The sequence below is a fragment of the Canis aureus genome, chromosome 26 (assembly GCF_053574225.1).
Source record: "Canis aureus isolate CA01 chromosome 26, VMU_Caureus_v.1.0, whole genome shotgun sequence".
Classification (NCBI taxonomy): domain Eukaryota; kingdom Metazoa; phylum Chordata; class Mammalia; order Carnivora; family Canidae; genus Canis; species Canis aureus.
Window position 1 is genome coordinate 24771909 of NC_135636.1, and position 14744 is coordinate 24786652.

At 44.1% G+C, this 14744-nt stretch overlaps 1 protein-coding gene and 2 long non-coding RNA genes across 9 annotated transcripts in view; 2 read left to right on the forward strand and 1 right to left on the reverse strand.

Moving 5' to 3' along the window:
• Nucleotides 1-8531, forward strand: part of LOC144298075 (signal-regulatory protein beta-1-like) — a 42595-nt gene extending 34064 nt beyond the window's left edge. The window contains exons 5-6 of one of the 4 annotated variants that reach the window (XR_013365052.1): nucleotides 250-403; nucleotides 5168-5288. Coding sequence is in view for 3 of the 4 variants with exons in the window: in XM_077872482.1 (XP_077728608.1) it covers nucleotides 6127-6317 (191 nt within the window). In the remaining variant the exon portion in view is untranslated. Of the gene's footprint in view, nucleotides 1-249; nucleotides 404-5101; nucleotides 5290-6126 lie in introns of those variants that run through there. The other 3 variants (XM_077872482.1, XM_077872485.1, XM_077872486.1) reach the window with 3 other exon arrangements.
• On the reverse strand, nucleotides 5309-11087 carry LOC144298085 (uncharacterized). Of its 4 annotated transcripts, none has more exons than XR_013365074.1 (3): nucleotides 10908-11087; nucleotides 7804-7878; nucleotides 5309-6002 (listed from the first exon to the last, which is right to left on the reverse strand). It is a non-coding gene; the product is annotated as an uncharacterized LOC144298085 (long non-coding RNA). The 4 variants fall into 4 exon arrangements; XR_013365073.1 differs by having other exon boundaries at nucleotides 10794-11087; XR_013365071.1 differs by having other exon boundaries at nucleotides 5309-7878.
• LOC144298083 (uncharacterized) lies at nucleotides 11082-13555 on the forward strand. Its single transcript, XR_013365069.1, has 2 exons — nucleotides 11082-11314; nucleotides 11635-13555. It is a non-coding gene; the product is annotated as an uncharacterized LOC144298083 (long non-coding RNA).
• The last annotated feature ends 1189 nt before the right edge of the window (nucleotides 13556-14744 follow it).

The window sequence follows — 14744 nt, forward strand, 5'->3', positions numbered from 1 at the left end:
CAACCAACCCTGTGACCTTGGAATTTTCAGAAGGGACTCAGGGAGCAAAGTGGGACAGATGGTAAAGATTTCTTGCCCTTAGACTAGGTGATGAGAAAAACGATTGAAAGGAAACTGGAGTTCCTAAAACAGGTCAGAGACTTGTACAACAAACGTGTTCATTATAGCAGCAGGGCATTGACTCAAGGGCGTAGAGAGTCCCCTTTCCATGATCAGAATATTTCTTATTTCTCTCTCCTGTAACATCAGGAGGAGGTTGAGCCAGGTTTCCAGAAGTCTGCTCTGGAGTCCCTCTCAAAGGCCCATGATCCTTCTAACATGCCCTATGGCATTGTCTTCACGGCTCAGTCAGCACTGGGTCATCGAGTGTCCATGTTCTTGCTGGCTCTGAGAGTAGAGAGAGGTAGGTTGGGGACACCTAATGATTTCCCTTAATACGAGAGGTATGCAGAAGTTGCATCGTTGTGTCCAGTAATGACCTAGTCATGGGTGCACATCCAGTTGCAAATGGAGTTCATAATGGTGTGGTCGTGTGATTAATGACATTGGTTTTTCTACAAAAGCAATACCGTTACACACCTTGGACAATTAAGAATAATTCCCTAATATCACCTCAAATGGTGTATGTATTCATATTTTCCTCATTTCTTCTATAAGTTTATTTTGCACATCGAACTTGGTTTTAATTCATCTGTAAATACTTCAAGGAATTTTCCTGTGAAACCCCTGGGCCTCCACAATTCTTTCTTTGTTTTGAAAAGAATCTGAATAGCTAAGACTACTCAAATTCTTCATTTCATATTGGATGCTTGTGCCAGGCTGTGCTTTTGAGGAATTTGGTCCTTTTCCTTTCCGGTGTCAAGGTTCTGCCCATAGATTGCTCGTAATGTTACCTTGTTATCCTTGATGTCTGTGGTGATACCTCGTTTCATTCCTGATACTGCAAGTATGTCATTTGTCTCTTTTTTTGTTGTCAGAATTGTTAGAAGTTTTTCATTTTATTGAGCTTTTCAAAGAACCCGCTTTTGTTTCAGTGATTTTTCTCTATTGTTTCTCTTTCCAATTTCATTGCTTTTTCCCCTCATTTTTCTTGTTTGAGTTTATTTTGCTTCTTTTCATTTTTTGAAATGGGAACTGGTATTATTGAGTATAGACTTTTCTTAGTCCGAATGCCACTCTTGGGCCTCCTTCTGTGCTGGTGGAGTCAGGAATGTGGAGCCAGGGTACCTGGAGCCGTGTTCTTCCTCCAGTCCAGGGCACCCATCGTGCCTGCATTCCTCTTCCATCTCCAGGGCCCTCCTATGCTTGGACCTCATGTGATTTCCAGAGGTCAGGCTTGTACTAAACCAGGAGAGCAGGGAGAGAGAACTCTACATAATCATGTCTGGTCTACCTGGGTTGGGTTTTTGTCTTTGGTCTTGCGCGAGGCTCAGACCAAGGCTGTTACTTCTTATACTTCCAGTGGTCTGGAACTGACAAATTTCCTGTGTGCTAAGGATCGAAATGGATATTGGGGTTGTCTGGCTTGGCCTTCTGGGCGCAAGTACGATATGCCTATGTGTCCCTGATGTACAAGGGTGCCACCTCCCCTGGACATCCCAAGGCAGTGACCACTGCCATCACAGGACCAACGGGTGTGGTGTAAGGATGCATATCTTTTTGTTCATGTTTATGGTACTGAGGAATTTTACAATACTTCTAGCTTAAAAGAGCTCCCTTCTCTCAGCATAGCATGACCAGGTATGTTCCTAGGGCTTGGGGTTGGTTGGCTGGTTCGGAGAGTAGGAGAGAGGTTCTGAGTCCTCTGATCTTTCTAGTAGTCTGTGACGAACCCAAGTTTGCCTCCTCCATTGTTCTTTCTTCTCTTCATCACTCAATTTGGAAACAGCACTTCTTTCTTCTTTTTTGCCTTTGCCCCCCACAAATTATGCATTTTCATCAAGCCTCTCCCCTTATTCACATTTGTTGGCCTAAAATGTCCCTACCCCCCTGTATTAGGTTCCTATTACTGCTATAATAGTTAGCAAGTGAATAGTGGCTTAAACACAAATTTATTTCGTCCATTTCTAGAGATGGGATGGCAGGGCTGTGTTCTTTCAGGGGACTCTGGGGGAGAGCGGGCGTCCTTGCTCTTCCAGCTTCTAGAGGCAGCCACACTCTTCGGCAGAGGGCCCCACACACTCTGACCTCTGCTGTGGTCGTCATGCATCCTGCTCCCACTCTCTTGCCTCCTTCTTTCACTTGTAAGGATCTCTGTGATTAAGTTGGCTCGGCTCAGGTACTCCAAGATAAACCCACTCAAAACCCTAGCTAATTACCACACAGTCTTTCTTGCCATTTAAGGTACTAATTGTTCCCAGACTCTAGGGGTTCTGGGCCAGCCCTCTTAGGTCAAGCATACTTGGAAACCCCCTCTGTGTCCTGATCTGCAGGACACATTTCCAATATTTTTCTACTTTTAGCTGTATTTTATATGGGAGTGGCATTTCTAAATACCTCTCAGGCTCCTTGGCTAGCTACCCTTGTCTGCTGCACTTGCCCTTCCCTGAGCAAGTGAGCGTGAGAGGGCAACATGTAAAGAGTAGTGCATTTGGATTTGGTGGCTTTTCCCTTTTTTCTCCCAGAGATTTTGCAGTTTGGGCATTGTTCTCCAAGGACTACTGAGAGCCAATTTTCCATAGTATTTAGTGTCCTTTTGTTGTGTTTTCTTTGGGTTCAGAGTCTGTGTTTGGAGATGAGTAGCCAAGCTGCTACTTTGTCCTCAGCAGACACAAGTGTCCTGAGGGTTTTGAATGCCTTGGCCCGGAAGTCCTTATCCCACATCTCCGTATCAATCTCCCATATTTCCCCCAACACGTTCCCTGTTCTGGCACAGCAGGTGCCCTGTAGCTGTAGACTTCGATCCTCTTTGTAGCACTGATGCTCTTAGGATTATGTTGAACCCAATCATGTCCTCAGCTTTTCTTCCCTTTGCCTGTAGGAGGTAAGAGTCTACAATGTTGCCCAGAAGTTCTGACTTTCCCAAGAACCTTTCACGTGTGATCAGTCGGACTTGGCTTTCTTTTGTTTTAGTTTTTTTCATCAGCTTTCTCTTTGCATTGTCCTTTTCCAAAGAGTTGATGCCCAGTAACATCCACCCAATCCCATAGTTCTCATAATTACCAACTCATTTCCAGAATTCCAGGGCACTCCCCTCCTATGCTTACACCCTGCGGGGTCACCACAGTGAGGTTCCAACAGTGACAATAGCAGAGCAAGCTGGTACCTACCTTACTCTACCTCCTGCCAGGACTGGGGCCCTCTTGGCCAGCCAGTTGATAGAGATCCTGGTCCAAATGTGCACTTTAGAGCTGGCTTTCCAGACCCCTCCCAGACAAGATCTACATGTCATGTGTCCTGGGAAGCAAACTCCAAGATGCTATGAGAAGGGGTAAAGCTCACTCTGAAATGCTGCCCAATCCATATGTGTGAGAGAGGGAAGGAGACAGGACTGGCAAAGGGAGATGTTGAACACAATCCTGCACAGCAAGACGGGGAGCTCAGAGAGAGCTGGCAATCGGGATGCTCTTTGTGAGTTGTTTTAACTGGAGTGAAGAGGCTAGTGTCCACTTAGCCTCCACTTCTTCAGTCCTCTACTTCAGGCTGCCTGCTAGAAGCAGGTGCAAAAGTGGGCAATGCAGCTCTTTCTACTGAGAGAACACTAGGTCGGGACCCAGTTGTGACCTACCATCCTCCAGCACCCCAAGGGCAAATATGGTGTGTTCTCAACAGCTTCCTTTTTTCTTCTTTAAAAAAATTTATGGGGATCCCTGGGTGGTGCAGGGGTTTGGCGCCTGCCTTTGGCCCAGGGCGCGATCCTGGAGACCCGGGATCGAATCCCACTTGGGCTCCCTGTGCATGGAGCCTGCTTCTCCCTCTGCCTGTGTCTCTGCCTCTCTCTCTCTCTGTGTGACTATTATAAATAAAAAATTTAAAAAAAAAAAAATAAATAAATAAAAAATTTTAAAAAAAATAAAAAAAATTAAAAATAAATAAAAATAAATAAAAATAAAAAAATTATGTATTTATTCATGAGAGACACACACACACACAGAGGCAGAGACACAGGCAGAGGGAGAAGCGTACAAGCAAAAACCAGTCATTGTGAAAAGGCAAATATAAAGTTGTGCTTCCTGACCCAAGCTCTATGTCCACAGAAACAGAGCAGCTGGTGTAGGTACTGGGGTCCAGGTGGGCTGGATGGTGTTTAAATGCACTCCTAAGCATTAGACTCCATTTCCTTCCCTCCCCAGGAGGTTTCAAGAGATCAGGCCACCTTGAGGCCTCCCTCAGCACATGAGAACTTGAGGTCATCAAGCCCCACACATGGAGCAAAGCAGGGCAGCCTTCACCTTGTTCATATGACACCTGTCCTCACTCTACTCAAGGCTGGGCTGACATTTGTTCTTATTACCCTGGTATTGAACTTGTCCTGGCCCAAGGACAAGGTCTCAGAGTTATCCCATGAGACACCAATGAGGGAATGCCTGGGATTTCTCACTTTTCTGTGACCCTCCTTCAACTATGAGCTTATTCCCTCTTCAGAAAGAGGATATGTGACCTGACCCATGGTGTTTAAGGACTAGGTTAGTAAACCACACTTACAGGTTACTGAGCCCCATTCTCTCCACTCCTTCCCTCAAGAAAGACATTGAGGGAAATGTCCTGAGAAAGGTGAGCAAGATAAGGAGCTTCTTACTCTGAATTCTGCCTCAACTTGAGTGCAAGGGCGATTCATGACTTTCAGAGTGTTGATGGGGCCCAGGTGACCCAGATGGAATAATTGGAGGCCCCACAGAATGGACTCCACGGTGCCCCTTCTTCTGCTTTTTCAAGATCTTATTTATTTACTCATGAGAGACACACAGAGAGGCAGAGACATAGGCAGAGGGAGAAGCAGGCTCCCTGCAGGGAAGCTGTTGCAAGACTCGATCCCAGGACTCTGGGATCATGCCCTGAGCCAAAGGCGGATGCTCAACCACTGAGCCACCCAGGTGCCACTCAGGTGCCATATTAAAGAGGGTGCTCCTTAATATGGTGCCTTATATCCCTCCATTTCCAGACCCAGATTCCTGCCAAGCCCCAGATTTCCCAGCCTTGGTGAGGTTCCCCATTGTGTCTTGAATAGAAATGAATTCCATCCTGGTCTGATGAAGAGAAATGATTCTCCTTCTTCTGCCTCCATGTCCTACTCCTCAATCCCAGTGTCTGCTCCACTGCTGACAGCCCTCCTCCTGAGCCCAAAGCTGCGGTCATTTGAAACATTAGCAACACTGAAAAGGCTTGTGTTTTATTTTTTGTAAAGACCTATCAAGAGTAGTTTGCACAGTGCTTGCATTCTTCTGACCTCACACTTGACAATATAGAGTCAGCATCTGAGTTATCTCACTCTGTTCTCAATGGGATCAGCTTCCAACATTCCAACTCTTGCACTTTCTTTTTATTTTTTTTAATTGTTTTTTAACTCTTGCACTTTCAATGTTGTGAAATCTTTACAGTATTAATTTAATTATTTGCTGGTGTCACTTCCTTGGGACATTTTCACACATCGCCCCTGCTTCAACCACCACTCTCCTGTTTCACGGGGTAAGTTTGCCTTCATTCTGTTCCTTAGGCTGCATATCCACACACTGGGGACCAGCATCCCTGTCACCATTCCCATGGTAGCTAGGCCTTTATGAGCTCCACTCACATTCAACGTGAACTTCACCTGCAGCCTCATCTCTTCTTGTTTCTCCATTGCACTCTCAGCTTTGTGCCAATTCCCTTTTGTCATTTTTTCCAGCTTTATGCAATGTCGCTGTGGTTCATTGCTGAGAGAACAGAGCACAACACAACAGCCTGTGCTGCTGTGTGTGGTAAAATAAGTAACGGAGTCACAGAGATGAGCCATTACAGTTTTTGAAAGATGTGATGCTTACTTATCGTGATGAGCATTTGCTAGTTACATAGGGATTTGTGGCCTGAGGAAGAAGCAGCAGTAAAGTTTGTACTTCATGCCGTTGCTCATGGTAAATTCCTTGTGGTCAATAAAACTTGAAATGTGTGTTTGGGGACTAAGTGGTTTTTTTTTTCTTTTTTTTTAAGATTTTATTTATTTATTCATGAAAGACACAAAGGAGAGAGAGAGGCAGAGATACAGGCAGAGGGAGAAGCAGGCTCTATGCAGGGAGCCTGATGTGGAACTTCATCCGGGGACTCCAGGATCACGCCCTGGGCCAAAGGCAGGCACTAAACCACTGAGCCACCCAGGGATTCCCGGGACTAATGTTCTTTAACTGACTTGTGCAACTGACATTCGTGCACTTCAGCACCATGCAGTATGAGAATTCCTGTGTGTATTTGTCTCTTCCTCAAATAGGATGTCAACTCTGACAGAGAAGGGACCATACCTGTGTCCTTGGTTCCCAGAACAATGTCTGCCATGTGTTAGGCCATCACATTTTTTAAAAACATATTGGTGAATACTTCATGGAAGACATCAGTGTCTACTAGATGTCAGATTCTAAAATAATATCTCACTTCATTCAATCAACTGGTACATGTACCTAAAACCTTTTCATTAAATACTACTCCCTCTTCTTTGTGTTGAAAAATTCTACCAGAACATCATATCCTCCAGAAATAAGCAAGTGGATTTCCAAAAAAACACAACAATAGCCCACTGATTGGAGTACGTCAAATGAGTACAGGAACCTCCTGGAAGAGCTCCCAATACCGAAGTGCAACAGTTTGAGCAACAAATAAGTAAAGCAGTATATCCAGTTCTGCTATGGTCTGAATGTTTGAGTCCTCACAAATTCAAGTGTTAGAATATTCAAGCCCACATGCTGCTGTCAGAAGGTGGGGCCTCTGGATAGTAAGTAGGTCATGAGGATCCACCCTCATGAGTGGTATTAGCCCTTTTAAAAGAGACCCCATGGGGTGCCTGAGTGGCTCAGAGGTTAAGCATCTGCCTTTGGCTCAGGTCCTGATCCCAGGTCCTGGGATCGAGTCCCACATTGGAATCCTAATAAGGAGCATCTTCTCCTACAGCCTGTGTCTCTGCCCCTTTCTGTCTGTGTCTGTCATGAATAAATAAATAAAATCTTTTAAAAATAAATGAATGAATGAATGAATAAATAAATAAATAAATAAATAAATAAATAAATAAATAAATGAGACCCCAGCCCCTTCAGCCATGTGAGGACAAAATGAAAAACCTAGAGGCCCTCTCCCAAGCAGGCTGACTCCCTGATCTCAGGTTCCAGCCTCCACAAGAGTGAGCAGGAACTTTCTTTTGTTATAAGCCACCTAGTCTGGGATATTTTGTTATAGCTCCCTCTAAGACCGATTACAGTCCCACATACAAAATAAATATCTTTAAGCCCAAATTGGTATAAATTAATAATTGAGTAGATAAGTTGAAGAGAAGAAATAATGTCCTGTGCAGAAAGGTCCCAGATGATTTACGTAGATACTTTACCCTAAGGACAGGAAGCCTAACCGCCCACTCCTGAAGGGTGGGCTGGTTGTGGTGACTCTTCTAAAAAGGATAGCATGGAAAAGTGGAAAAAGGAGTAACTACAGAGAGGACACTTGACAAATAGAGTTCAGCCACATGATCATGAGTTCACCGACAGCCACGAGCCATGGCCACAGTGTGCACCCTGGATATAATGTCATGAAAGCAGCACTCTGTGACCTTCCTCCCCAAACCCGTCACCCCAGTCTGCTTATGAGGAAAGCATCTGACAAATTGCAGAGAGACATTCCATGAGATACCTGAGCAGGACTGCTCAAACTGTCAGGCCATCACCAACAAGGAAAGGCAGATAAGCTGTCAGAGCTGAGAGCAATCTAAAGAAAAAAGACAAGAAAATGTCATGTGGTAACCTGCATGGAATTCTGAAAGACAAAAGGTCATTGGGGTAAAAACTAAATAAATGTTTGCTGGGCTGAGTATCTGTGTCTCCCCAAAGTTCAAATGTTGAATTCTAAAATCCAGTGTGATGGGATTTGAAAGTGAGATCATTGATGGGTGTTGAGGTCATGAGGATGGAGTCCTCACGAAGGGGATCATTGCCCTTATGAAGAGAGGCCAGGCAACCAGCTTGCCCCATCCACCAGGTGAGAATACAAGTAATCGGCAGTCTACAACCACAAGCCCAACCATCACAGCCCAACCATCCTGGCACCCTGATCTCAGACTTCCAGCCTCCAGGTCTGTGAGAAATAAGTTCCTGTTGTTTCAAGGCATCCGGTTTATGGTGCTATGTTATAGCAGCCCAAGCTAAGAAAAAATCTGAATAAACTATGCCCTTTGGTTAATAGTAATGTACCAATTTTTGGTTCACTAATTATCACAGGTGCACCATATTTCCATTAGATGCTAATAAGAGGGAAACTGTGTGCAGTTATATATGGAACTCTGTGTGATTGTCATAATTTTTGTGTAAATGTAAATTGTTCCAAAATAGGAACTATTAAAAAATGTCATCATCCTGTCCTCAGCTGGATCTCACCTCTTGCACCTCATTGGGGGACAACACAAGACAATGTGTTTTGGGGAGACTTCTGTGTTTTTATACCCAGGGTTTTTTGGTTGGTTTGTTTGTTTGTTTAAAGATTTCCATTTATTTATTCGTGAGAGACAAAGAGAGAGGCAGAGACACAGGCAGAGGGAGAAGCAGACTCTCTGAAGGAGCAGGTCGTGAGGCTCCATCCCAAACCCTGGGATCAGGCCCTGAGCCAAAGGCAGACTGCTCAACTGCTGAGCCACCCAGGCGTCCCCATAGCCAGGTTTCATTTCACTTCACAGTCTGAGGTCCTTCTCCTCCTTTCTCTGTCCACTGCCAGAGCTCACTCCAGAGCCAAGCACTCAGAGATCCCAAAAGAAGCTGCTCCTCGGTCCTCTAGGACATTCCCCTAAATATTTCCAGTTTGTAAAGCCCATGTTAGACCAAGCCCATGTTAGACCAAGGCTCAGCACACTCTGAGCCTCTGAGTGAGGTGGGAGGGCTGTAAGACCTCATGGGAGGGGAAGTGAAGTTAAACCATATCCTGAGCCCAAGGAACTGAAGTGGAAGGGGCTCAGCAGAGGGTGGTGAGTGCTATGATGAACCAGACCTCAGGAGATGGCCCTGAGCTGTCAGCCCTCTTGGGATGGCCTCAGCTGAGGAAAGCCACAATGCCAAGGTCATGCCTGGGAACCTGCCATATCCAGTGGCTCATCAACATGGGGATGTAAAGGTCCAGCCCTCTCACCCCAGTTCAGGACAACTTTAAAGGAACATCCTAGTACCAGAGATTCGTGGGAGATCAGCTGAAGTTTTCTTTGGGACTTCACTGCCACCCACTTCTTCTGAACAATCTCGCTCCCTTCTCCTCACTACCATGTTGGATTCTAGTGTTTTCCCTGAAAATGACCTGCTTGCTAATATTCATGTCAGCACGTTTCCCAGGAAACCTGATGGGGAGTAGAGAGGCTGTGGTGGGTACCAGAAAGGGTGGGATCATTTTATCCCCTGGGGCCAAGCCAATCATGGAAGGATGGGCTTTTTAACGTACCACATACCACATACCTTGTATCATATACCATATGCCACATACCAAATCCATATGCCATTTACAATGTGCCTCTACCATATGTCACCCACTATATGGCATAAACAATACACCAGATACCACATACCACACACCACACACCACAGACCATATACCAAACAATCTAACTATGCAAGAACAATGAGAATCCACAAAAATGTTTATGCAAGAATGGGATGTCCTCAGATCTGTGTGTTGGAAAAGCACCCTGGATGAAGTAGAAAGAAGAGCAACAGCGGGCAAAGGAGTTAGGGATAGCTTATCCGGAAGTAATAGTTTTCACCCAGGCAGAAGATGATGTGGAAATGGGGACATAGATTCTAGAGGTGTTTAGGAGGTAAAATTAATAGGGGCTGGTAGGAGAGAGACGAGGGTGTAGAACATGGGTCCCTTCTTGGTTTGACCAAATGGTTACAAGTTGTGCCAAACACTGAACAGGGGCTAAGCGGAGAAGAGAAAGTCCAAGTGCAGACTATGAACACAGTTTTGAGTATTAGAGCTATACAAATGAACATTTCAAGGTCAAAGTTTACACAGCTCAGCCACCAAGAAGTGCATTTAAGGTTTGAACCTTAACTGCTTCTGTTTGCAAAGCCAGTGCTCTTGACTGTGAAGGCACTAAAAATCCCAGGCTCTAAAGAGTTAAGAGTCTAATGGAAGGTGTGAGGTCTGCTAGAGAAGTATTACATGGCAGGTTTCCTGAAAGCTGGGGTAAGATCCTGCCCAGCTCTCAGTAGGGCTAATCCAGCATGGACTTCCTCATTCCAGAACAATGTGATAGGATGGTGTCATAAGTGGAGGAGGGGACTCTTGTCATCTCCCATAGGCAGTTTGGGACTGTTCTGCATTCTCCTCTTGTTCTAACACCTCTCCTGGCCCTAACATTCTGTCGATCCCTAGAGGATGTGGGGCTAACAAAGAAGCAAAGCGAAATAGCCTTAGCGGTCAGTGCTGACAATGCACTCGTGGATATTAAAGGTTCACTAGCTGAGTGTGGGCTGAGAGGCCCCGGACACAACCTTTGTGCTTGGATTGAGCCCATTCTGGAGGTGAGAGAAGGAGGCCAACATGCTGGTTCTCCTCTCTTTCTGAGAGCTTTTCTTTTGTCCTCCACTCCCTTCTTCCAGAGCTACCCCCAGACCGGCACAGATAGAATAGGCAGCCCTCACCTTCCAGGCATGTTTCTAGGTGCATTGCTTTTGCTCCTGCACAGTGGTCTCACGCTCCCTGTAGCACCCTCAATTCTATAAACCACAAATTATCACCATCGCCAAAAGTCTAACCTCTTTCCCGCATCATGTCTACCTCTACAGCAGCAGGGGTGTGGGTTGCGGAGATCTCAGATGGGATGAGGCTCAGCAATGAGCATAAGTTCATGGGTGTCATGCCCTTAACTCTGGAAACCCCAAACATTTCAAGCAGCATCTTCTCAGCTTGTGGCCGCCTTGCCTGTCCCTTGATAATCTCAAAGAAAAAATGTTAAAGTCCTGTGGTCTCTCCTCTCATCACAGTCCCCTTCTTCTGACATCACAGAGGCAGGGAGTATCTTCTCTCTTCAGAGCAGAGTCCTGGGCCTCCCATGACAACACTCAGACAGGAAGGCTCTAAGACCATGATGAAGCCTGTCCCTGGCTCTGCATCTGCCCACCTCTGCCATCCCTGCTGCTGACTCTGCTGCTGGAATTCCCCAGTGAGTGGAGCTTCAGATGTGTGTGGTGGGGACTCCCTTATGCCTGTTTACTCTGTTCTCACCAGTTTACCTAGAATTTCTTGGAGGAGAATTTCTCTGTCTGAGCCCGAATTGATAGAACTAGGTTGGAATAGCTCTTGGCTCAGAAAATCTCCCAGTGGCTGTGTGGAACAGTCCACACCATTACGTTCAAGGAAAGACACTCCTCTATGGTCACAAGCCTGAGCGCAGCACATTTTAGAGTTCTCATCCCCCGCCCCCCGCCCCCAGGGTTACATAGGACCAAAAAATCTGTCCTTTAATTTTTTACCACCACACAGATGCTACCTCTCAATGGACAACAAATGTGGGAAAATATGAAATTATAAAGCAAGAAAAGAATCCTTAATGTTCCATCTAAACATAATCACTGTGAAAATTTGCAGAGGTTTGCATGCTAATGGAACACTGGCCAGAAGTGGTCACTAGGGGTCTCTCTGGGTCAGTGATGGAAGCTGAACACTGCAGGCTCTCCAACAGAACTTAAGGTTCTGACTCTACTTGCTGAAAAAGCTAAACAAGCATGTGGAATCTCTTCCCCAAGGCCATTGGTTCATGTTGCAGAGGCTTTGAGTTCCAACTGCCAGAGCAGATGGCTTGAGAGGTGCACATCTGATGGAAGAGGACGCCAAAACCATTTTCTGAGTATAAGGAAGGAGGAAGAAAGCTTGGATAGTTTTTGGACGAGTAAAATATATGAGACATCTAGACCCCTTGCAAAATGTTAGTAAACATTTGCAGAAGAATTAGTACCAATTTTATACAATCTTCCAGAAAATAGAAGAGGATGACACGTTCCTTATTCATTTGTTGGGTCTATTATTACCTTGATAGCAAAACCAGATTTAATGTACATTAAAAAGATAACTACAGACGTATATCTCTCATGATTCTACATGCAAGGATTTTCAACATAATGCTAGCAAATAGAATTTCAGAATGTAAAGTTCTATACCGTGGTATTTAATCCTAGGAAGGATTTATTCAGGCACGGAAGACTGTTTCACTGCTTATAAATCAATTATTGTAATCTATCACATCAACAGGTTAAAAAAGAAAACTACATGATAATATCAGTTGATGCAGAAAAAGCCTTTGACAAATCCAAAACGTATTCATGATGCAAACTCTCAGCCAACTGGAAATAGCAGAGAATTTCCTCAACTTGATGAAAAACATCTGCAGAATGTCCCACACCTTTCATTGCACTTAGTGGTAAATGTCTGAATGGCTTTTTTCCCCCTAAGGTAAGGAATGAGGGAGGTTTTTCATTCTCACAACTCATATTCAACACAGTACTAGAAGTTATAGGAGAACAAGGGAGAAGAAGAAAGGAAGAGAAGGGAAGAAACGGAGGGGAAAGGAATCTAAACTGAGAAGGTAGAAATTTTTTAAAAGTTGGAAATAAAACTTCCTTATTTGCAGATGAAAATCTCAGAGGATCTGCTTTTTAAGAAACTCTTTAAGTTGATAAGTGAGATCAGCAAGGATCCAAGATCAACATACAAAAATCAATTGTGCTTCTATATACTAAAAACACATATGATCATTTTCATTAGCATGCAAAAAAGGAGAAATACTCAGGTATTAATCTCATATAATATGTATAAGACCTAAATAAGAATGCTAGAAAACTGACGAAACAATCAAAGAAGAACTAAAGAAATAGAGCTACATCCCATGTTCAGGGATAGAAAGACTCAATATTGTCAGGGTATCCATACTTTCCAAGTTGACCTAGGGATTAAAAGCAATCTCGATCAAAATACCTGAAAAGTACTTTATGTATAGTAACAAACTGATTCTAAAGTTTATATAGAGAAATTAAAGATCCAGAATAGCCAACTCAATGTTGGGGAAGAATAAACTAGAAGATTGACATCATTCCACTATAAGACTTACTAGGGAACTCCAGGAATCAAAAAAGTGGCATTGGTGAGGGACTAGACACACAAAGCAAAGCAAGAGAATAGAAAGTCCAGAAACAGACCCACATAAATACAGCCAACTGATCTTTCGGGAAGTACCAAGATAGTCTTTAACAAATGTTGATGGAGCTACTGGACATGTGAACATACGTGAAAACAAATTGACTCCAGACACAGACCTCCTAACAGCCTTCATAAAAGTAACTCAAATGTAGACATGAAACTATAAAAATATCTAGAGGATATCTTGGAATAAAATCTAGATGACCTTTGATATGGATTGTTTTAATGGATTGACTTCATAGTTTAAAGTAGATTTAGGTTCACACCAGAATTGAGCAGAATGTGCAGATTTCCCGTAGGACTCCCCACCTCCACACATCACAGCTGCTGCCATTATCAATATCCTCCACCAGGGGTACATTTCTTACAAATGATGAACCTACTACACTGATGGGTCCTTAACATCCAATGTCCACAGTTCACATTATGATTCACTCTTGGTATTGTAGAGTCTGCGGATTTGGACAAGTTTGTCCTGTAATTCACTACAAATTATCCTATTAGGGCACAGAGTAGTTTCACTTCCCCAAAAATCCTCTGTGCTCTGCCTATTTATCTCTCTCTACCCTAATCCCTGGCAATCACTGACATATTACTGTCTCCCAAGTTTTGCCATTTCCAGAACGTCATATAGTTGGGATGATGCAGGCTTTTCCTTTGATTAACAATAAGCATTTAAGGTTCTTCCTCATCTTTTCAAGGCCTAATAGGTCATTTCTTTATAGCACTGGGTAATATTCCACTGTCTGGTGTACAATCACAATTTCTTTATGCACTCTTTATTGAAGGTCATTTTGGTTGCTTTCAAACTTGGCAAGTATAACTAAAGCTGTCTTATACTGTGAGGGGGAACCTGTTACAGGCCTCTCTCCCAGCCTCTGGTAGCCCCAGAAAAGGCCTTCTTCCTGTGTCTTTACATCATCTTCCTTCCGTCTGTGCATGAGAGCTAAGCTAACCTACGCCTGAACTCCTGGTCCACAGGAACTATGAAATAATATGTGTTTCCGTAAACCACTAAGTTTGTAGTAATGTGTGGTTCAGCAAGTCCCCTTGTTTATATAATGTCTACTATGCTCCAAGCCATCCCCCTTTTATGATGCAGAAGGTATGTACCATCTTCCTCTTTGTACATTGGTCTCCTTCCCCTCCTGCCATATGGCAACCCAATTTGTAATTTTCATATATTGGTGCCAGGATATGTTACTAAGAGTATGTAGTGAGTCCCCACCTTGACCTAACCAGGCTGTCAGACATTGGGCCAAGACAAAGAACATGAGAAATGAAGCAAAACTTCTTTCCAGGAATTTCAGTAAACAGTTCCAGGTGAATTAGCCTGAGAGTTTCATCAATACTATTCATTCTTTCATCCGTGCATTCCTGCATCCAACCATGCATCAAGC